The sequence below is a fragment of the Hyposmocoma kahamanoa genome, unplaced genomic scaffold, assembly GCF_003589595.1.
Source record: "Hyposmocoma kahamanoa isolate Upper Pololo Valley unplaced genomic scaffold, ASM358959v1 80, whole genome shotgun sequence".
NCBI lineage: Eukaryota > Metazoa > Arthropoda > Insecta > Lepidoptera > Cosmopterigidae > Hyposmocoma > Hyposmocoma kahamanoa.
This window is the reverse complement of record NW_020654051.1, coordinates 5,006,194-5,029,933: the sequence shown is the minus strand read 5'-3', so window position 1 is coordinate 5,029,933 and position 23,740 is coordinate 5,006,194. Positions and strand designations below refer to the sequence as shown.

Sequence of the window (23,740 nt, the reverse complement as noted above, 5' to 3'; positions counted from 1 at the left end):
GCGTGCGTGCGTGCGTGCGTGCGTGCGTGCGTGCGTGCGTGCGTGCGCGCGTGCGCGCGCGTGCGCGTGCGCGTGCGCGTGCGTGTGTGTGTGTGTGTGTGTACAGCTGTATAATTGTCCCTTTCAATTAAATAATACTATTACTAGATCACAAGTTATTTTGTTTTAAATTTTTATTGAATTGATATTCAATCATTTTTTGTTAAATTACTCCACTAGTTTGTTATAATAATAAAAAATAATAATAAAACTTGAACAAGCAATTTCCAATAATTTTTTAACCTTACTTAAAAGTAAATGTCCGAAATATAACATTTTAAGTGCTTTTAATATATTTTTAAAATAAATCTTCAATATTACTTTGATTAATCTAAAATATAATAATATATCGATATAAATACCTAATAGACATGTATAATTATTAGGATTCTATTAATAGAATCATAGATAACAGGTTCGCGTTAGAATTTTCGCTATGTTGCCGCTTTTACCACGTAACGTAATAATGCGAGAAAGTGATGGGTAACCCTACCACTTCACGCACTCATCTGCGCGTGTGCAGATAGCGCGTTGCTATATGTAGTAGTAGTAGTAGGTAAATAATTTTCGACAGTTGTATAGAGTGTCCGGGGTGTGGTCTGGTGAAAGCGGTATAGCGGCACGTGCTAGGGAAACGTGTCGGAGTCGTAAGACATTGTCGCGCCATCCACCATTGTGCACAGTAATAAACTTATAAAATGCTTTTTAACATATTTTTAATGTTCATTTTATTAATTTGTTGTTTGAGATTTGTAGGCAGATCGTTTACAACTTTTGGTATTTCATATATTTGTTAAAAATGGAGTATCCCGAAACGTGGAGATGTCTACTTCTAAACACATTGAAAAGGGCATAAAATTACTTACGATCGATGAGCAAGCTTGCTTATATAAACGTTTAAAAGAATCTCGAGTCGAACTGCACGCTCTTTGTATTAACAAAAAATTGTAGCTGATTGACTTTGAAGAGCCATCGTATATAACTTCATTTAATGTCGAGACAATTTTTTCTAATTTTTCTTTTCCAGAATATACTATTGCGTATTCTATTACCGAATACAGGTCTGTTTTGGGATCAAATACATAATAAGTACCCTTCTCACCATACTTGTCTTTAACTGTAAAATAAAAAATAAAAACAAATCAAACTCGAAATTAAACAAATTAATGCAAACTACGATAGTCATATTGTTGTGATACTGAAAGTTTCTGGATTCTGATAAGTAAGACCAGATATTATGTTTATAATAGCTTTATTGTTTTTCATCACTCGTCACACATCACATCATTTACACACTGCATTCGTTAGAAACATTGTGAAAAACAGTGGGACTAGTCTTCCGTATGGGCCTCTTCAATGGCTTCGTTGAACGCTTTCAACCTCTAAATCTCAAATAACCTCTAAATTTATCTTCAATTTTTTGTAAATAAACAGAAGTCACATGGTCTGGGTTGTGTGGCAGATGGGTCATCAGCTCCACATTTGAGGCCATCAAATAAGCATTCGTTACCGTAGCGGACTGTACAGAGGCGTTGTCGTGGTGAAGGACGACATTGCTTCGAGAACGCTTTTCGCGAATTTTTTTCTAACTATCTGGGCAAGCAGGTGTTTACATATCAATCTGTAGTTACTATACTTTGGCCTTCAAGCACTACCGTAGTGTAATATCCTGATTTGCCGAAGAAAGAAGCTATCAGTTTTTACCAATGCTCCGACTTTGATTTTGGTTTAGTTCAATTTTTTTTTATTATAGCGGTACCAATGTGTAAACATAAATTGTTTACAGGTATTTAAAAGCTAACAGTTTTGATTACATGTTTGGTCCCAACACTCACAAAACGATATAAAAGGAAATATAGATAGAAGAGGTACAGTATCGATCATTTTACATTGCACGTAAGCTCGTGGAGTATCAAATGAAGACTTTAAGATTGGAGATTTTCTTTCCCTTATCTACATGATTCCTATCTCCCTACTTGCTTATTATACGTCACCTTCATCCGTTTGAGTTCTTAGTTTTATCACAGGCATGATTAACATTTGCAGTTTTTGTGTTGACTTTTTTTAGTTTCCCGCCGGATCCTTTTTAAAGTAGAAATGGACTGAAGAACAGGCTGTAAAAGCTGGGTACCTACTAAATGTCATAGGCATTTTATGACATAACATTAAATTGTATATGTATGAATAACAACCGAAAAATTTATCAAGAAATAAATCATTTGGTTAATCAGGTGGACATGAAACTCCGAGTCGCCTTCACAAATTGTAGACCACATCTAAATGTGAAAACATTTCTGAAGCATTGTCAGTTATTTTTCGTCAAGATTTCATGAAACAAATGATTCGCTTCTTCGTCTTCGGAAATAAATATCTTCATTTTCTTGACAAGCTCGTCGACACTATAGTGACTACTGTTCAGCCAGTTCAGAAAGAGGTAATATTTCAGGGAGAATAAAGATTTTTTTGACGACTGTATTTTAATATTTCAACCCTTCCAATGATCGGACTGAGTTGAAATCTAGTAGGTTAAAGAAAGTTTGATGACAGTATAATAAATCATTAATACTGTGATTGTAGTATGTAGCTACGTATACACACATGCCTGCGTAGCTAATATCAATTATATTTGCGTGTAGTAAAACCTTATGCGTATTTGGTAACAAATGTGTACGTGCGTGTAAAAGTCAGCTGCGTAGCTACGTAGAACTAGCGTTAGTTCTCTAAGAAATTGCTTTAAATGCCGTTTCCATATACTCCGTGATTAACCCCACTTATAGCAAGTATAAAGCAATGCCTAGTTCAATATTCCGCTAGTTATGAAACATAATGTCGATATCAATTAAATGTCACATCCCTATCTGTAGATTGTCAACTTTTTGCTTTGGTTCCAAGAAGTTTATGTTCATAGGATTCTTAGCTTTTATGTGACTAGTAATAATAAAACCTTATTACATCCAAATAACAAAGTTTTTTAACAAAAGTTTGTTATTTTAAAAATTATGTTATCTTAGATTACGTTTTGAAATGTGTGCGTGTGGCGACACCGGTTTTCATACAAATGTTGTTTGATGCCATTTCCATTCTTTTCTTTATTCCGTGTAACCTACTCACAGAGAGTTCCTTTTTTAAATTTCGTTTTTGTTTTTTTAGTTGCTTTTACAAGTGGCCTGTACCAGGAGCTTTCGCTATGCCCCACGTGTTGTAGGATTTACTCCAATAAACATTGACTTACAAATAAATGGACGACGGGTCTAATACACAAACCACGAAAAAAATTTCCCAAGTCAACCTATTTAAACGTAGTGACATGTAAAGGAATATGAAAAAGCTAAAACGTTGAACTTAAATTGTGATGTCATCGCAGTACTGTCTAATTTTGCTTGCTTCGCTGTCAGTCGAACAAGCGAAGACTAAAGCGTGAATGACGCTCTGTATACGATTTTAACGCCCTATAAGTTCGGACACTTTTTAGCGCGGACCCGACGTCCATATGATTGTAAGTCAATGCCAATAAAAGATGCCGATAGCAACATAGTCGTTTAATGGTTCACTGTAAACTGCGTAAGGCCATATGATTTCTACCTACATTTCCCTTCACTAATATTTACCAAAATAATACATTTATAAAATTTGCAGCTACGATACATTAACGGCACTTGTTCATCAGACGGCACCACACTTTCAGGCCACAGCTAAATAATGAACTCTATCGCGAAATGGTCGGCGGAACATGTACTGGTGCTCCGTTTCTGTTTAAAAAACAATAATGTTGATTCAGAGAATGCATGAGTACGTTATTGCAATGCAGTGCCAAGGACAGATCACATCACATCTCATCTCTTCAAAAATCAGATCCTAAGTATGTAGAGCTCACGTTGTCTTAGATATGAGAGTTTTTTACATTCTTTATTAAAAAAAAAAGGAATATCTATGTATCTTCACAATAAGCTTGTAACGTAAACGCATGCAGAGGGAGTGCGTTATAGGGGTGTCATGATTAGGAAGCCGATCATGTCATTCGCTGTAGCCCGTAGTTGCTTCAAATATGCCTCGTCTAAAATATAGAAAACTTCCTCTCGTAAGAGCGGCGGCGTCTTTATAGTTACGGACATTCAAACGTATTATGTTATGTTATAATGGCTACTTGACAAGCAATCATGGAATGCAGATTCTTATATTTCGTGGATTGTGTGTTGTTATTCTGATTTTAATAATTTGTATCAGTGTATTCTTATGCCTATGTGTGTGCTATATATTTTTTTTTTTATTTATTTAATACTTTTACAAAAACTTAAACATATTACAAGCAGCTGTAGCTCAAAAACCACTAAGGGTTTATCTGTCCACAGCGATTCTCTCTAGCCAGTAAGTACTTCCTTAATTTATTTTTACATTTTCCTTCCACATATAGGTCTTGAATATACCCAGGCAAATTATTTAATAACTTAGGTATTATATACTCTAGTTTTCGAGTACCATACACATTATTTGTTTTAGGGAGTATATATTTTCTTATCTGTATGACTCTCAAATTAGTTGGTCTCTGATATTCACATAATTTATGTACATAATTAAATTCAGCCAACGTTGAAAATTTTACTTTATCATAAACACTCATCACTTGACAATAACTAAATAACCCAACATCATTATCTATGTATCTATTTTTAATATACCTTGGAACAATAATTTTTAAGATTCTTAATTGCAAGCTATATATTTCTTTTAGAATCTATTATGAATTCATAATATATATTTTTGTGTATTTCTGACCATTAACGGCTATGGCAGAATATCAGCGAGGACAATTTTCTTCATTGTCCTGTGTAGCTGAGTCATAGACCCATTTGACGTGTATTTTTGTTTATAACATTTTATAATCTTTTCTTTGTGTTGCATTGCTTGTCAAATAAACAATTTTTTTTTATATTTCGTTATTGTGTCTTGTATTGGATGAGACCAACACTAGACACGTTTGCACGCAGTGTACGCGCAAACCTTGAACGCCCCGTTGTGGGTACCTTCATCGGATCCGAATTCCGTCACACACTCAGGGTACCGCATAAGTGCCTCCAGCTGGGTACCGTTGTCGACACATGCCCTCATACAAGTCTTTCATTTATGCGATTTTAAGCTCTAAATAGCACTACAACTGTTATGGATAGAATTATCACTTAACAACGGGCGCACTCACTTGATATTATACAAAAAAAATAAAAATAAATGTCGAAATCCTCAGCTGTAAAGTTGTTTCACTTGTTATTATTACTTTTACTGACACAACTTAGATGCCCTTTGACATTATCCTTTTTACGTGTAATAGTACGACGATACTTGTCTTTGCAGACTGTGTGGTATTTTTTTTATGTATTTGTAACTGCTGCTCGTGTCGCCAGCGGCTACAGTCGTGGAGCCGGCGCGTAAACCGAACATCTCGCCGCCGCTCTGTTATTGGCCAGACTAGTGCCGTTCTTTGCATATCTGATCGCGTGCTACAGGTACCTAGCGCCAAGTGCAATACCTTACTAAACGTCAGTTGATCTACGTTCTCTGCAGATAACTTCTGTCATTCTTTAGCATTCTCGAGGCCGAGAACGAAACGATCGCAAAGCGCCGTATCCAGCTCAGTTGTGAACCCAAAGAATTATGTCAAACTCCGCACTCCCGTCGGTTAATCTTCTAGGTCTTCATCAGGTGGTCGCTTCGCTTTATAAAACTGAACTCACAAACTCAATGAATGAACATTTAGCTAATTTACAATGAGTATCTAGTTTCTGAATGCAAGTTGAATATTAAACGGTGTTTACAAACAGAAACACTAAATCAGTACAATAGGTTTCTTTCACGAATATCGTAAGCTATATAGAACGCCTTCATGCCAGCTTTGTCGGAGTATCGAGTATATAACCAGAAAATTTCTAAATTTTTTTAACTGATCCAGGACTATATAGAACTTGAGCATTCTTCTTTGTATTTAAATCGTAAGTAAATGTCTAAAATAAAACAGTAGATTTTCCATAATTGTCAGAAGAACAGTCATTGAATACATAGAACAGTAGACGTCGGCCAAAACCCGTAGATCGCCAGTTAAAACAGTATACCTGGCAACACTGATAGCAACTATGAATGAATGGTTTGCTTTTAGTATGTTCATTCATTAGCATTCTTAAAACTAGCATGCTTATTTTTAGCAAATGTAAACAGTTCGAGAGCATGCTCATTTCAAGTATGCTTATTAGCATGCTATTAAATTGCATGTGCATCTGTACCATTATACGTGAGGCGCACTATACGTTTCCGGAATTAATAAGAGAATAATACTATAAATGGTCAGATATGAATTTATTGTTGAACGTTAGTTTATTGTAAAACGTATTCCGAATACGGGAACAAGAATGGGAAGTGAAAAGATTTATTCTTCAAAAAGAAGTATGTGACAAAGAAACACAATAATGTAAAGTAAATAATTACTTGTAGGCATAATAAAACATATTGTGTGTGTGTGACTGTGTGTGTGTGTGTGTATGTGTATGTGTGTGTGTGTGTGTGTGTGTGTGTGTGTTTGCGTGCGAGTGTGTGTGTGTTTGCGTGCGTGCGTGCGTGCGTGCGTGCGTGCGTGCGTGCGTGCTTGCGTGCGTGCGTGCGTGCGTGCGTGCGTGCGTGCGTGCGTGCGTGCGTAAGTAAGTAAGTAAAGTATATTTTACTTCGTATTACAAAAGTGATTAATTAAATACCTTATTTTTATTTTCCAAAGAACATTCCAATTTATGCTACCTATGTCATCGAAGATTTTTATATTTTATTTTGCATAAACTAACGTTCGACAGCAATTTCGCCTGATGAAAACTAATGCGTGGTTTACCATCCATATTAACTACATTTACATCTTAACATATTATTATCATTCAGTGAGGTAAGCGAATATCACGAAGGCGATTTGAGAAATATATTTTATTTCTATATAAATATATTTATATATTATTACATTTTTGCTTAGTGTGGCCGTGGAAATCAACTTGACATTAGTTGTACACCCTGAATGTATAATTAAAGGTTTATTAACAATTTAAAATCTAGCCATTATAAATAAATAAACAAACATAGTCAGGTTATAAGCAAGACAGCTAGGTACTGTGGCAACCTTGCCACTAACTGGAGTAAGGTTTGGATTGCGGCGTAAGCAATTACGTCAATACCAAACAAGGAATGTAGTATCGTATCGCAGTATTTATTACAAAAGATTAATTAGAAAAGATTACGTTCGAATTTACAGAGGGGTTAAGGGATTGAGGTAATCAATTGCGAAATTAGTGCCAACATACCCATCAACACATTATATACTTCAATGATAGAGTTTAGGCTATAGCGAGAATAGCCAATGCGACTTGGAAACTTTAAGGCTACTTAAATACAGTTAAGTAAGTAAAGTGCATATAGAGGATTTTGTATCATATTTTCACTAAACAAATACATATATTGTGTTATCATAGTTTTCATTTAAAAGTGTTATTTTGTACAGTTGTATAGTATTCAATTTATATATAAATTAATCGTAAATATAAGTTACAAAAGCAAACAAAATAATTAAATCGCTAACTGTTCATTTTTTCAAAAACTTTCTCTTGACAAACAGCCCTTTTCCTCTTATAACCAGCTATGAATATATGACTGCATGATTTACAAAAAATCAAACAACTGTTGTCATATTTTCTAGTAAAATGAATGGTTTTCGAATACGTACGTAAAGACATTTGAAGTTCCGTATATTCAAGTAGGTATGTAATATTGTGCAAATCCCAATATCTGAACTCATTACTCGGCCAGAGTTTTTTAGCAGGGGATTTGGAAGATTCATCGCAAGTCAGGAAATACTTGATTACCTGTAACAATAAATATATTATCAGTTAATTAAAATTTTGTAGATATTTTTGTAGGAGAGTAAACCACTGCTCTTTAGCGCTTCTACATACAAGTGGCACTTCGCCGAGTGCAGGTGAAATGACTGCTGACATGCCCATGACAAATGGTGATTGCAATTTATACCTATATCTGGAACATGCGCCAGGCCTTCAAAATCCTGTCATTCATGGGTCACACTAATCATTTGACAGAAAATATAACTAAGCCAAATTAAGGTGAATATCAGATTTGCACATATAGGTACTCCTTTTTTATTATACATATATCAATTAGACATAGAGACATAATATCATTTAATTTGTTTGAAAATTATTTTGCCAAATCATTACGATAACAACTGCGCTCCGATTGGCCAGCCCAAATTCGAAACAATTGACGGGTGTCGTCAATTGTTTCACTTCAAACAGACCAGTTTAACTTGAGCTTTGTAATAATGCATGAAAATTTAAGAATTACGGATTTAATATTTAATTACCGACGAAATGTGATACTGTTTGTTTTTAATCGACTTCAAAAAAGGAGGGGCTTCTCAATTCAACTGTGTTTTTTTTTGTATGTATGTTACGTGATAACCCCGGTATTTGTGAAACGATTTTCATGATTCCTTTTTTGTTGGAAAGAGAGTAACCTCCATAGTGGTCTCATTTTATTTTGAAGAAAATCATTCATCTCTAAGGGTGGCTGGTCACGCATGAACATTCATTTTTATAAATAGCGCCTAAATTTTACTTAAGGAGCAATTCTTTTCATGATTGGTTTTGCTATTCTCCAATTCAAAGCGTTTTTCTCTCTCAATATACTTTGAGCAGTGAGAACCGATTTTTGTTATCTCCTGTGTCAAGTCCCGTATAGTGGCGAACTAGGGGATATTTCAATAAAACTTAGCAAATAGACTATTTTATTTTATTTATTTATTTATTTACTATTCAAAATTACAACGTATTACTTATTACAAAAAGTCGCCAAATTGCTGTGCAGTTTGTTGGCGACATGTGCACTCTTACTTAATAATACCTACTTTACTATATTTAACATTATACAATTGAACCACTAACTTATTAAATAAAAGATAAAGATTATTTTAAGAGGTACGCCTTTAACTTACGTTTTAGTGCATATTTACTTAATTTTGTATCATTTCTAAGCCAATCAATGGCGTTATATATTTTTGGAACTAAATAGCGTGTACATCTTTTTCCATAATAATTATTTGCTTTAAACTGCACTAGTTTACCCTGCCTTACTCTTTTTGTCATGTACTTATTTTTAAGCCTAACTTTATCATTATCGCTATAGTAATTTTCCAACACTATCAAATACCTACTCTTAACTTCTATAGGCATGACCCTACAGTAACTAAATAAGTCATTGTACTCTGTGTGTTTACATTTTTCTATTACTTTTTTGCACACTAAATGTTTTATCAGACTAATTTGTAACTTTCTGATTCCTTTTAGATAACTAGCAAAGGTCCGACCATATACATTTAATCCATAGCTTATTAGCGAGTCTGCCAGCGCATAATACACCATATACAATGTTTTTTTATCCAATATACAATTTAAGTGAAAAAACCTACCAAGCATTCTATTTAATTTCATACACACTTCACTAACATGTATTTTCCAACTAAAATTACGTTCTATAATGAGACCTAAATATTTAAATTGTTCAACATATCCTAGATTAGTACAAGTACATCCTACTTTATTTTTATGTAAACACTCATAATTGTGTCCGACTATTGATATGTCATTGTACGTAACTTTCTTTGCCTGTACATTATACGGTGAGTGAATGTGCACGCATTTGGTTTTTGCCATATTTATAATAATGCCATTATCGTGTGCCCATTTCGTAACATTCTCTAAATCGTCTTGAATATGTTTTTTTTTTTTAATGTCTAATGCATTTTTTGATGCGAAACACAAACTCATGTCGTCCGCGTACATTAACACATAACAATTTTTAATGACATTTATTACGCTATTGACGTGTATAATATAAAGACGTAATTCCACGTACTTTTGACGTCGGTTTTTTTTAGTACTCTGTACTGAGATTATTATTAATATATTTGTATTAATGCATCGCTTTTGCTGTGCTTTTGATTATTCTGCTATAGTCCATGACCACTTCTTCTCTTCCAACATTACTTGCTTTGTGTGTACTTTTTATATTGTGTATCAAAACAGTGACCGTAAAGCAATAATTTTACAGGCGCTCGGAACCCGTGTGTATGAAGAATGATCCAGGCAGACCGCAGTCGTGAGTATTAAAATGAAAGGCGAACTGCGGGTGGCATAAAAGTACAAATTTATTTTCTGTACCGAAACGTGAGGCTTGTTTTCGGGCTCCAAAAGGGTTGTAAAATATTTTATTATATTATATAAAATGCGTACATTATTGTACCTCTAAAATAGAATTGTTCATGTTTTTTCAAAAAAATCTGATTGTAATTTTATTAGTATTTATATTAATATCGCTAGGCAATAGATAGAAAACTCGATCTTCGGTACTTTGCCTTTTTTAACCGACTCCAAAACAAGGAGGAGGTTCTTGATTCGACTACATGTTTTTTTTCGTATGTATGTTACGGGATAACTGAACCAATTTAGATTTTTGAAGAATTATTTTTGTTTTTTTGTCCGTTTTGTAATTCAATGTTTTGCTGTTTTTCTCACACCACAGAATGGAACAGCCCCCCCATTGTTAGAGATCTTTATTACAATAAATACAGATAATTTTTGGAATATACGGAGACGTACACACAGGTCAGTTGTTGGCGCTGTACTATTTCAGCTTTCTAATTTGTGATTTCAACGCAAACGAGAGTTGATATTTAAGAGTTATATAATGCCCATTTGTCTGATGAGTTGCCAGGGATGGATGGTCCTTATTTCGTTTCTATTTCTGGATATATACTCGATGAAATCAATCGACAGTCGTCATTTTATCACACATAGGTACACTAGTAAGCACGATCAAAACTTGTATTAACAGAGAATTATTATTGAAGGGACAATGGCCAACAGACGATGTCAGGTTATATAGGGCTTTTCATTAAGGGCGGGTAGATTTTGACAATTCATAGCGGCCATGTTGTTGAGGCTGCCTTTGTCAAATGTGTTGTTTATTTTTCAGTAACTAGACTGCCTCGGGTTCTCCTGAACACCTCACGAACAGCGGCGATGTTTTCGGCACATCTTGTGTTTCATTGACTTACGGTTCACTAAACCGGTCGACTCGAATTTGGCCACCAAATGTTGAATATTTAACTGGGGAGGACGACCATGTAAACCGTAAAATGGGTGCAACAGACGAATCGTTGCCACAATAGAACATCCATTTTGATAATATTTTTTTTTATCATTTGCACGTATTGTTCGACCCTGTAACTTGCTATGTTGATTTGTTTCTAGTGATTGAACAATAAACAACAGATATGACAAAAGCATCCTCGACAACATGGCCGCTATGAACTGTCAAAATCTACCTGCCCTTGATGGAAAATTAATACTATAGTAAAATACTGCACAGAGGAAATAATACCATGAATATTGTCGTAACTCAAAAATAACTTTAAATTTAATTGAAAAAAAGAAATACCTAATGATCTTGTGATTTTTTTTGTTTTTATTTTTTTATTTTGATTATTTTAATTGTGATTATTTTTATTTGTACTTTTAGCTATCTAATTTATAAACGAGAATATAAAATTATTGGTTCCATTCAATAGTTTTTGGAACTTTCAAATCGTGCTTTCTCAATTCCATCATATTTGAGTTACGACTGTATGCGGTTTCAAGTTTCGTTTTCGGACAGAAGAAAAATGGAATTCACTAAGCCTTGAACTTTTTCAATAAATTATGTTTCTACAGTATTTTGTCGATTACTTTCTTGGCAACGTTGGCCATCATGTCGTACATTCTGTAGAAAATAATGTGTATAAGGGAAATGGGCACTACACTGTGCTGTGCATTTACTATTGATTAAATGAAAAGGTAGATTTACAAGACTTGATATTTTGCAAATTTAAGGGTTAACTTGGTGTAATCCTACTGTTTATTTACATAGTCAAATTTATGAATATTACTACACTCCCGGAAACATAATTCGAGACACCTCGCATCAGTATTAAATGCCCTAAGCTTAAATAATGTTCGATTGATCAAGAACTATCCTAAGCAATTTTGAGACTAGTATTTTAAAAGTCTAAGTCCTTGTTGGAAAGTTGGACTTGCAAAACCGGGAGAAGCCTTTTTCTTCGGTGATTACAGTGGTTTTGTATTCTAGCCCTTTACGGAAAAAACGCGAGGTGGCTCAAATTATGTTTCCGGGAGTGTGGACACGGGCCTCCTCTAAGGAGTTTTCAGAATTTTTCCAGGCATTGCAGGCAAGCAGCGATACAACCAGGTACAGCTAGTTATATATAAAAATAAAAAGTTTACAAACGTGATCGTATTCAGGTTCGTCTATTAATATCAAAATGCTCTTGACAGGATGTGTGCAGAAGTCGGAAGTGGCCAACCAAAAAACCGTTGACTGAGCTGCCCACAGCCAACAAAATGCCATTATGCAAACTGAGTATAGCTGTAACAAATTTACAGATATAGGTTCGGAGTAGAAGTTCTAAAAAAAGAAACTATTTTGTTCGCTTTTACCTTCTGCAATAGTGACGTAGTGGGTGAGAAAATTCTCAGTAGTTCTGTGAAGAAACTGTCTATTTATTAACAGAACAAATGGGAAAAAAGTACCAGTAGTTCTGTCAACAGAACTGTACCACAGAACTAGTGGGAATTATGGGCCTCGCAACAAATGAAAATGGTATGAGGCATGATTTAAATAGGACATTGCATAATTTGACATAATATCATTTCAGTAAATACCATTTTAAAATTTTATTAGTCAGTATTAGTAATACTTTTATTAGGCTAAAAAGATACACATTTAAACTACCGCGTTGCATTGCTCATTGCTCATTGGCACCACATCCAGCCAGAGTAAAAGGGGCACAGTTTAAGGGCCTAGAACTGTGGAGGGGAAGACCAACCAGCCACAGCCGGTGGCCAAATTTCTACCGGCTACGCAGCGCGTGACAAAAGGTAGGGCAGTAAGGGTAATTAGTTTTTGGGTAAATGGTTGGGTAGTGTTGTTAGGACTCATTCCTATTTCCGTTGATGATATTGCGCTTCGTGTTGCGGTATTGATTAATTTTCCAAATCAAGTGAACCATTGAGTCACATTTTAGTAGCAGCAGGGCTTCTTTTGAAAGAGTTCGTTGTGGAAAGTACTGCCACCTCCCTATTTCTGACGCCAAACAGTATTGTGTACATTACTGCGTTTCAGTTTTTTAGGCTCCTTACCCTAATTGTAATGAAATTACAGGCACATGGGATGTATTAACTTTTGTTTCAAGGCGACGTGTAGTGTAGTATTATATAAACGTATAATCCCTTGATCAATAACCGCTCACGCGATGCGTTCATCCTTCCGCAAAATGGCGGCTTTAGGCAAATTAGAAAAGGATGTAGTTTAAATACAAGTTTTTGAAAATAAAAATTATTATTCTGCATTGCTAAATAAATACCCTCCGTACTACAACAAAAACATCTCAAATAAAATGCAGGTGAATATGATAATATTCCGTTTGAGTGGTTCTAATGTTTACCATGAAATTACTCCTTAAAGTATAGTTTATAAACATTTATATTCAGGGTAAACTTAAAAAACGCAACTTACGATATGTTTTCAATAAATAAACACCGACATCACCAGCCCCAAACAATAATACACATGATTGTCGTGACGTATTTTTGAAGTTGTTTATTTTTTTTAAATGACAGACCCAGGCATTAAAAAAACTTTATGGTTTGCTAGAGTAGTTACCGAAATAGCAATTAGTATTAGTTCTTTTACCTGTTATAACTTCGATATCCGATAAATCGGTATAAAATCATCACCGGCACCTCTAGGTGTGGTATGCTTCCAGAGACGCATGAATCGCATGAGCAGATAAAGTCAGTGTTATATCGTCATTCGGTTGTTTCACTCGCAAACCTCATAACCTTATATAGCGACCCTGCCATATCTGAGTATTGCCACTGGCGCGACTCATGTAGCAAATAAAATATAAATCATATCTGGCTTCGTGCGCATCAAAAATGTGTTACTCGCAAGCTCCGAAACCACAGCCACAAGTGACTTCCCAAATTGGTTATCAAAATACGGTAACCAATACCCAGATGGAAACTCACATTGGAATGATCTCCAGGCGTATGCTGGCATTTATAATTTTTTTTTACTGGTCGGAATAATCATAGTCATAACATGCTTTAACAAAAAGGTCGAAAGTGGAGTCGAAACTGAGGTGTTACGTCTACAGAAGATCGGTTAATAGTCTACAAATAAACTATATTCCTCTCTGTGACATGACGTTGTGATATTACGGTGTGTGTGTGATGTGTTCTTGTGAAAAGTGACTATAGTTATATAGTAATTTAAAAGGCGTAAATCGCCATACACATTTTTGTATGTGGTTATTATGGCGGAAAAGGTGCGATAATTTTGACATTTTAACCATTGACTTACAATTATATGGACGTCGGGTCACGCTAAAAAGTGTCCGCACTTCTAAGGCGCTAAAATCGTATACAGAGCGCGACAGTCTTCATTTGTTCTACTGACAGCGCGATACTGCGATGACATTACAATTTAAATTTCGAATAGGTTGACTTGGGACATTTTTTTCGTGGTTTTTGTATTAGACCCGTCGTCCATTTATTTGTAAGTCAATGATTTTACCATAAGAATTTTTTTTATTCAAATAACGATTCTAAATGTACAGACATTTAGAAGAAATATATAAAGATTAGGTATGTTTATAATAGAGTGTAATTAAGTACGAATTATGTAAGTAATGATTTAATATTGCGCGATTTTTATGTCTAATTATTTCAACAAACTATGTGAAGAATTACGTGCTATTAGAAAATATTTAATTAAAATCGGACCTAAACGGCAAAAAAGTTATTAACCAGCTAAGAAAAAGTTAGAAAACGCCGAAATTATAGTAACGCAATATAATAATTACTTAGACTCTATAAAGAAAGTGTTACAATTTATGAGTGAAAAAAAAAGAAATAAATAGGTGTTGTACAGCTGTCAGAAAATTATACGCAGAAATTCAAGCTTTCTGTCCCGCTGCAGAACACGGAGAAGCGGAAGAGGAACTTAGGAAAGCGATGAAGTATCGGAGGTAAGTGACAGTAGTTATAGTGCGAGCGAGTCTTTACCAAATATGACGAAATTTGACTTAAAAATTGCGCTTAGTCTTTTGCCGGTTATGACTGACAAGGACGAGAACACGAAGGAATTAATTGACGGAATAGAGTACTGCAGATCTACTTTAGCATCTTCAGAAAAAACGCAATTAATTTCCTTTGTTATAAAGAGACGGGTGTCTCTCAATCGGCAAAGTTAAAAATATTAGGTAACTACGAGACGATTGCAGATCCTCTTAAGGATATGCGAATACACTTAATACCCCTAAAGGCGGCAACTGCACTTGAATCGAAGTTGCAAATTATTAGGCAGAACGAGCGCAGTATTTCACATTTCGGACATGAAATTTCGGAATTATTTAGAGATTTAACATCTATCGCAGGCCGACGGAAACACAGATCACTATAATATTTTGTGTCCACTGAACGAAAAATTCGCTATAAAAAGACTTGCCGACGGCCTACGAAATCGTCGAATCGGAACTATAATTTCAGCACGCGATTACAAATCGCTCAAAGGCTCCGAAGAGGAAATGACTTCGGTTCCAGGTTCTGCTGATATTGTTGGCATGCGCAGACAAAGGCGAGGACAGCGAGATTCCTACACAAGGGGACCACGATATTCTAGGGGAGGTAATCAAAATTACAAATACATTCTACGACCCCAATATCAAATCAATACCAGAGGTCCGTCACGTGGCGCAACGTCAAGAGGTAAGTACAATTTCCAACGCCGTCCTTACATGTAAAGGAATGTTCATGCCATGTCAGTTGGATCGCGCATGACTACAGATGAACTGCATTTACATCTTTCCAAAAACCAATATCAGATGACGAGACTAGCTATAGGACTGAAGACCAGCCCTAGCGCTTTCACTAGGATGATTACAGTTGTGATGTCAGGATTACATTATGAACAATGTTTGTTTTATCTAGACGATTTGTGTGTTTTTGGTTGAAATTTAGAAAACCATAATAAAAATTTGATGGACGTGTTAATGCGCTTACGAAAAGTCAACTTAAAATTAAACCACATAAAGTGCAAATTAAAAAAAAAATTTGTTCCTCGGAGACGTGGTATCCGAAAATGGTGTATCACCTGACCCTTCAAAAACTCAAGCTTTAAAAGATTACCCAAGGCCACAAAGCACGGAAGAAGTGAAGCGCTTTGTAGCTTTCGCTAATTACTATAGAAAATTTATCACACACTTCGCAGAGAAAGCTTGTCCTCTTAATAAATTATGTACAAAAAAGCAACATTTTTATGGACAGAGGACCGTGAAAAATCATTGCAAGAATTAAAGTCGGCTCTCATAAGCCCTCCAGTCCTTCAGTATCCCGATTTTTCGAAAAATAACGAATTTCTATTGCAGACCGACGCATCTGGAATAGCTATAGGTTCGGTACTATGCAATAGGGATGGTAGACCGGTGGCTTACGCAAGTCGCAGTTTAAATAAAGCCGAAAAGAATTATCCCACTATCGAAAAAGAATTACTGGCGATAGTGTGGAGTATAAAGTATTTTCGACTTTATTTATACGGCAGACGGTTTAAACTACAAACAGACCACAGACCACTAGTACACTTATTTGGAATGCGTAATCCCACAAGCAGATTAATGAAATTCCAATAACAATTAGAAGAGTTTTTAACTTTGTAATAGAATACATAAAAGGCGTGAAAAATTCGGCAGCGGATGCTCTATCAAGAATAATATTAAGTTAGGAAGATTGAAAGCTAATGAGCTAACGAACAGTAAATGTGATAACAGGGGCACAAGCGAAAAGGATGCAAGAAAGTAAACAGGTGCAATATAAGCCAAATTGAACGGCCAATAATCATCCCCAACACTGGTGGGCCTGATCAACCAAGAGTAGCGCAGATAATTAAGAAACCGAAAAATTTGGTAGAATTCGGGTTAATAAAAAAGTTAAGTTAGTCAAATTTGAAAGAGAAGGATTAATAACGGAAAAATCGTATTATGTCTATGTGCCAAGCAAGTCAAGTATTTTCCTCAATAGATTTTCTCGATCATCAATCACGTGAGACGTATTGGTGAGACACTCATTTAATTTATATACGAAATTAAGCATAGAAGAAGTGTGCATTATAAAAGAAATAGCGAAGAGTTTATTGCAGGGACAGTTAATGAAATAAAGGCAAGCACACAATGGTCCGGACCATGAATACTCAAAAGTGTGCAAAGAATAAATAACGAAGATGACAAGCGAGTCATACTTAATGACTTTCACCTTTTGACCACTAGTGGCCACGCGGGCATCAGGCGAATGACTAATAATATAAAAAATTTTGTTATTGGTCTAGCATGGATAGAGATATCAACCAGTTTGTATCAAAATTTGAACAGTGCCAGGAACAAAAACATGGCATTAAAACAAAACCCATGGAAATTACAAACACTTCAAGTTACGCGTTTGAAAAAAAAAATTTGGACGTAGTAGATCCACTACCTAAGGATGATAAAGGTCATTGTTACGCGCTCACATTACAATGCGAGCTCTCGTAGTGTTTATCCCTTACACTGCAAGGATGCTACATCAGTTCATCAGTTGCCAGGGCGTTTGTAAACAACTTATCTTACGGTACGGAATCCCGCGTGAAATCGCGACTGACGGTGGGTCAGAGTTTGTTTCAAACACCTTGAACCAGGTACGTGAACTTCTTAAAATCAAACAGCTGACATCAACCCCTTACCATCACGAGTCAATTGGAGCAGTGGAAAACACACACAAGACGTTAGGTGCGTATTTAAGAATATATTGTGAAAATCGTCCTAACTCATGGAGTAGCTGGCTACCCTACTGGTGCTTCGCATAGACCAACACGGTGCATACGGAGACTAAATACTCTCCACATGAGTTGAAATTCGGTAAAACGTGTAAACTACCATCTATGAAACTACCTAATAATCATGATTCTGACATTCATTCCTTGTACAGATTACAGATAGCTCAAGAAGATGCTAGAAAGAATTTACTTGAAAGCAAGGTAAGTTATGACAAAATTCTAAATCCAACAAAATTATAAAGCAGGTTACTTGTTTGTGAAAAATGAGGAAGGGAATAAAATAGATAAGGTATATTTGGGTCCGTTTTTAATAATCAAAGACTTAGGTTGCAACGTACAAATTTTGAAAAATGGCAAAGAAGTAATCGTTCATAAATATCGCACTAACCCTTATACAACGCAATGATAAAAACATATATAGTCATGTAATAATAATGTACTTTGATGTCAATGTATAATAAATATTATGAAGTCAATTTATAATTAATTAAAAAATAAAAATTTATATATTATACTATACTTTTGAATTAATAAGTTAAAGTTCATATTACTATGGCTTTAATTAGTTAATGGCGTATTTTAAGTAGCTTATATAATATTGTGATTTATACACTCAAATGTATTAAAAGCTATTTACTTAAGTACAATGCAACTATAATAAAATAAAACGATCATTTTCATTTATATTCCCCTCCGAAAAGATGTAGTGTGGTATAATATATACATATTATCCCTTGATCAATAAAGTCGGTCTTGTATCGTCCTCATAACCTTATAGACGTGCGCCGCAGTGGCAGCCCTCCAATATTTGCAAAGCGATGAGCGGGTTTCACCTCAGTCTCTAAAAAGTTACTTTATAATAATACATAATTTGTTGCTTTCACTTTAAGGTGAACGCCTAACGTAACGCCTTGTTCGCAAAGTAGAGCGGAGGATACCTTTACACAAAACACCCGACCATACCACCCGGATAATGGATACGGGAAACATTTCATGCTTATCTGGAACATCTGTACTGCTTATGGCATAAACTTCATTGTTTTATCGGTTTAAGTAATAAAAAATAAATAAAAAGACTATTCTTCAACAGAAAATATACAACAATATTTATTATAAAACAATGCTTAAATCTGTGGCGAAGAAAAGGAAAAAGCGTCAGCAATTTGCTGGGTTTCAGGCTTCACCTGTCAAGTATTCGACGTCGTATACACGGTAGCATATAGAGATGGGTATCTTTTCGATTATATATTATATAAATAGGAGGGTATCTCACTCACTATATACGTTTACTACAGAAATAACAAACCTTAAAACTTAAAATGACATCACTGTGTACATAGAATACAACAAGCAGAATGGAATTTAGAAGAATATAGAGTTAGTACATTTTTAATTCCAATTATAGTTTTACTTTCGTTAATTTTTGTTTGTTTTATTTTTGTTGTGTGTGTAGATGTTAGTCTGCAAAGCGAATTTCTTCTGCATGCGAAATGGATTTCGACGAAGTTGCTCTCTGATTACTTTGATGTTCGCAATCGTCCTTACAGACTGCGGGCGACCACACGTTTTCTGGTATAATATACGAAGTTGGGGCTTATTCTAAAACATGTTATGTTACGGAAAATCTCCATTGGTATTCTTTCCGCCACATGTAGCGGTATTATAGACTCACGTTTTGTTCTCCCCATCACGAGAAAAATATTAAACTGAATTTATAAACGAACAAATATTACACAAGCATTCTAAATTCAAAATTGAAAAAAGAATTAAACAGCTGCCAGCATTGACTAATGTAAGTCAATGGCTGCCAGTATTATTTTGTTATTTTTTTTTAGTTTGTCTTGTCTTTAAGTTATGAACCCACTACATTATATTAAAAAGTGAGTATATTATGTATATTATATTATTATTATTATTATTGTAGTAGTTTTTTATTGGGTGACAGAGGGAAACCAGGTTTTTCCAATATGGTGGTTTTATTTGACAACATATACAGCATGTACAACGTCGGTAGTACAGTGGGAAAGGACTCCCCCTAATCGGCACGTAGTCGAGGTCCCGTACGCACGTTCCAATTAGGAAGCGGCTCAGGGTGCAACAACTACGTGTTTCGTTCTAAAGCACAGTTCCAAATAGGAAGCAGCGCTAGAAGCGTAGCACAGTGCAGTAAGTTCAACGGTAACGATCTAAAGCGGAGTTCCAGACAAGGAAGCACAGCTAGATGCGTAGTAAGTTGGATTACAGACATGTTCGCATCGCGCCAGTAGTCATTCCGCGAGGGAAAATTTTTTTTGACACTTATATTCATCATGTGGTTTTCCTTCACCGTCACATTGCTTACAAAATCAAAGTAACCTGTACATGCTACCACTGGGACTTGAACCGTTGACCTATCAAGAAATTATCATTCTCCCACTGAGCTGCCACCGCTTTTTATTAAACATACTTAATAAGAAGATTTAAATTGAAGGTTGTACTTAAAAGAAAAAACTAGTACCGTCTTTCTAATAAAATAAAGCTGTCATTGTTTGAGTAAAATGTTGCAAGAACTTGACAAAAACCTTACACTAAATATGTACAGAAAATACTTACCAATATGATCTGTTTATTTGTATAGGTCATTTTCTTTCTGAACTGCTCTAGGATTACTAAACCTATAGCGCTAATAATATAAAAGTAGAAGTGGATATTTTCAAAAGTTCCTGCAACGGTGAGATAATGCATCACAGCTGACGGCGCATAATAATAGTTCTGTAAACACACAATATTAAATTCGCACTCTTAATAACGCACTGTAATAAGACCACATCTGGAAAATGACAAATTTTCAGGAGAGAAGATAGATTCTACGTACGAAATTAACGGAATTTTGTCATACTTATATAGAATAGAAAAGTTACGACACATTACAAATTTCATACAAATACAATTGTTATGTCCGAGGCCTCGACTGCATGAAATTGATAACGACTTCACGCATTAACGGCATGCAGTCTATCTCGGCTGTATGAAGTCGATTTCGACTGCATCCAGTTAATTAAAAAAAAAATTTTTTCGGATAACTGGGATGCTGTCTTTTTCCGGAGGATGGCACCAAAACCATCCGTCTTATACTCTGCAAACATCCCTCATGGACTGCAGAAACGAGTCAGTCTCAACATCATCCTAAAAATATTATTGTACTGTACACGTAGGGTCTCCAGCGGCCGTTTGGTGTAGTCAACCCATAGGCTCTCGGTGTAACTTTGACAGTAAGTTAATGCCTGAAACCTTTATCCGAGACCTCGACTGCATGAAGTTGATAACGATTTCACGCATTAACTGCAAACATGCAGTCAATCTGTTAGCAGTTGTGACGTACGATTACACATGGCAATAACCAAGGGCACGGATTATGTACTTATAGGCACAACTCACACTGGCGCAGAGTCGAAGCGTCGCGTCGCGTCCTGTTTTTCAACTTCACCGTCTGGCGACGCGTGACGACACTCGCATTAGTGCGCCGGTATCTCAGTGTGGTCGGCGTCTGACGCTTCACGGCGCCCAAGTGACGCGCTTCGACGCTCGATTCCATATTTGCAAAACACAAATTTGTAGGTACCTTAATAATGGGAAAATAGAGATGAATATGCTATAGGCGAAAAACATGACCCTTCGCGATGCTTCGATTCTGCGCCAGTGTGAGTTGAGCCATACACTCAGAAACGCAATGTTGCATAAATGAAATAACCATGCCGTGTTTTGATACCACATTGTTTGCAAAGGAATTATTAAACAAATGACATTCTCTACGCTGTGCAGGTATCTCAAAATAGTTTTCTCTTGATTACGACACCACACTATAAACGCACACAGTAGGATATTTATATTCTTACAATATTTATATATATTGCAATATTTTGATCTATATAACACACAGCAGTAACACATACAGAAATATTTACGTAGTTTATTTTATTCTATTTTATTTTGAGACTTACATGTCCGCGCGTCTGTCACTAATTTCGGTTTACCGCTCATTGACAACCAGCGCCACAGTTTAGTTACGGCTGTGGCATTAGATGAATGAGGTGCTGCAACTCGTGAAGCAACTTCACTCCTGACAGACGACAGACAACTAGGCCTTTCAGTTGCTACAACCGGCAACCGTTAATGGAAACTCGTAAAAAGTTGCCAGTTGCGTCAACTAAAATTGCTCCATCTGCGGAGCGCCTAAATGTTACTGAACAAATAGTGGCGCATATATTAGGTATAGAACCGTTAGGTATAGAACGGTGTTTGTCCTGCAAAAAAACGCGCACAGCTCTATACGTTTATCGAATACGCAACGGCCTTGTCAAGCAAATCGAATAAACTTTGACGTATTCGGTGTGCAGTGGCGCATAGTATTAATGCATCTCTTTCACACGGCGCGAAATCATATGTATTTTATCGAATAGTCACCGAACAAACGGCATCTAGTATTGAAGTATCTTTTGAAAGGAAGGCACGCATAATTTATTATCACAAAATGGCCGGCAAATCCACTGACGACAACGATTTATTGATATTTTTAGTAGAACAAAGACCCGTTTTGTGCACTACACACATATATGGCTCTAGAAAAAAATTAACTTGTTTTTTGGGTAAACTCTGGGATAATTTATTTTGCCACGTTAATAAGCAGTGTGTAATTTTTATTGTGATAGATAAGGTAGAGTTTTCATTATATTTTTTTAGTCAATTGAACAAGTTCTCTTAATTTTACGGGGCATTGGATGGGATCATAAAGAAGTGGGTATTGATTGAGACAGACCACGAAATTAACATTTAATTTGAAATTTTGTTAAATTTCATGGTCTTCCTTTTATTTAAGATGCTGCTGTGTTATTTAGAAGAAAATAATCCTTACGATTGAGGCTTCGAGTGAAGTCTTCTTTCAGTAAAATTTTCTATCTATGATATTTGATACACTTTCCCTCCACCGAGTATAACCATATGTATAATCAGAAATAGAGACGAAATAAGGGCCATCCATCTCTGGCAACTCATCAGGCAAATGGGCCTTATATCACTTTTAAATATCAACCCTCGTTTGCGCTGAAGTCACAAATTAGAAAGCTGAAAAAGTACAGCGCCAACAACTGAACTGTGAGTACGTCTCCGTATATTCCAAAAATATTTTGTATTTATTGTAATTATGATAATATCTTTAACAATGGGGGCTGTTCTATTGGGTGGTATAGGAAAATCAGCAAAACATTTAATTACAAAACAAACGGTGTCACATTTCATCGGTAATTAAATATGTAATTTTTCAATTATCGTCCATTATAGCATAGCTCAAGTTAAACTGGTCGGTTTGAAGTGAAACATTGGACGACACCCGTCAATTGTTTCAAATAATTTTTGCGTCTTGCGTCCACCTAATGCAACTCCCATTACGTCACCTCATGCTATTCATTACGCAGTCGTTACTAGTGTTGCATTGAAAAAATAAAATTAAGTGTCGATATTTGCAAGTATAATTATTATTACTGTTTAACATTATAATGATTTATTTAAACAATCGGTAAAGTAAAAAAAAAACATATCTGATATCGTCATAGTGTTGAGCAATGAGTATTGTTAGTTACTCCAATTTTATTTAATAAATCCACATTGTCTGAGTTTATTAAACTTTTTCATTTAGCAGGACAGTTTTAAAACA

General features: G+C 35.4%; 1 protein-coding gene across 1 annotated transcript in view; it reads right to left on the bottom strand.

Moving 5' to 3' along the window:
• The window catches only part of LOC113233930, a 77,150-nt gene that overhangs the window by 470 nt on the left and 52,940 nt on the right, over window positions 1-23,740 (bottom strand). Inside the window, exons 20-23 of the mRNA XM_026469166.1 lie at window positions 20,644-20,802; window positions 12,415-12,552; window positions 7,781-7,919; window positions 906-1,156 (exon numbers count right to left, since the gene is read on the bottom strand). Coding sequence (XP_026324951.1) covers window positions 906-1,156; window positions 7,781-7,919; window positions 12,415-12,552; window positions 20,644-20,802 — 687 coding nt within the window. The remainder of the gene's footprint in view (window positions 1-905; window positions 1,157-7,780; window positions 7,920-12,414; window positions 12,553-20,643; window positions 20,803-23,740) is intronic.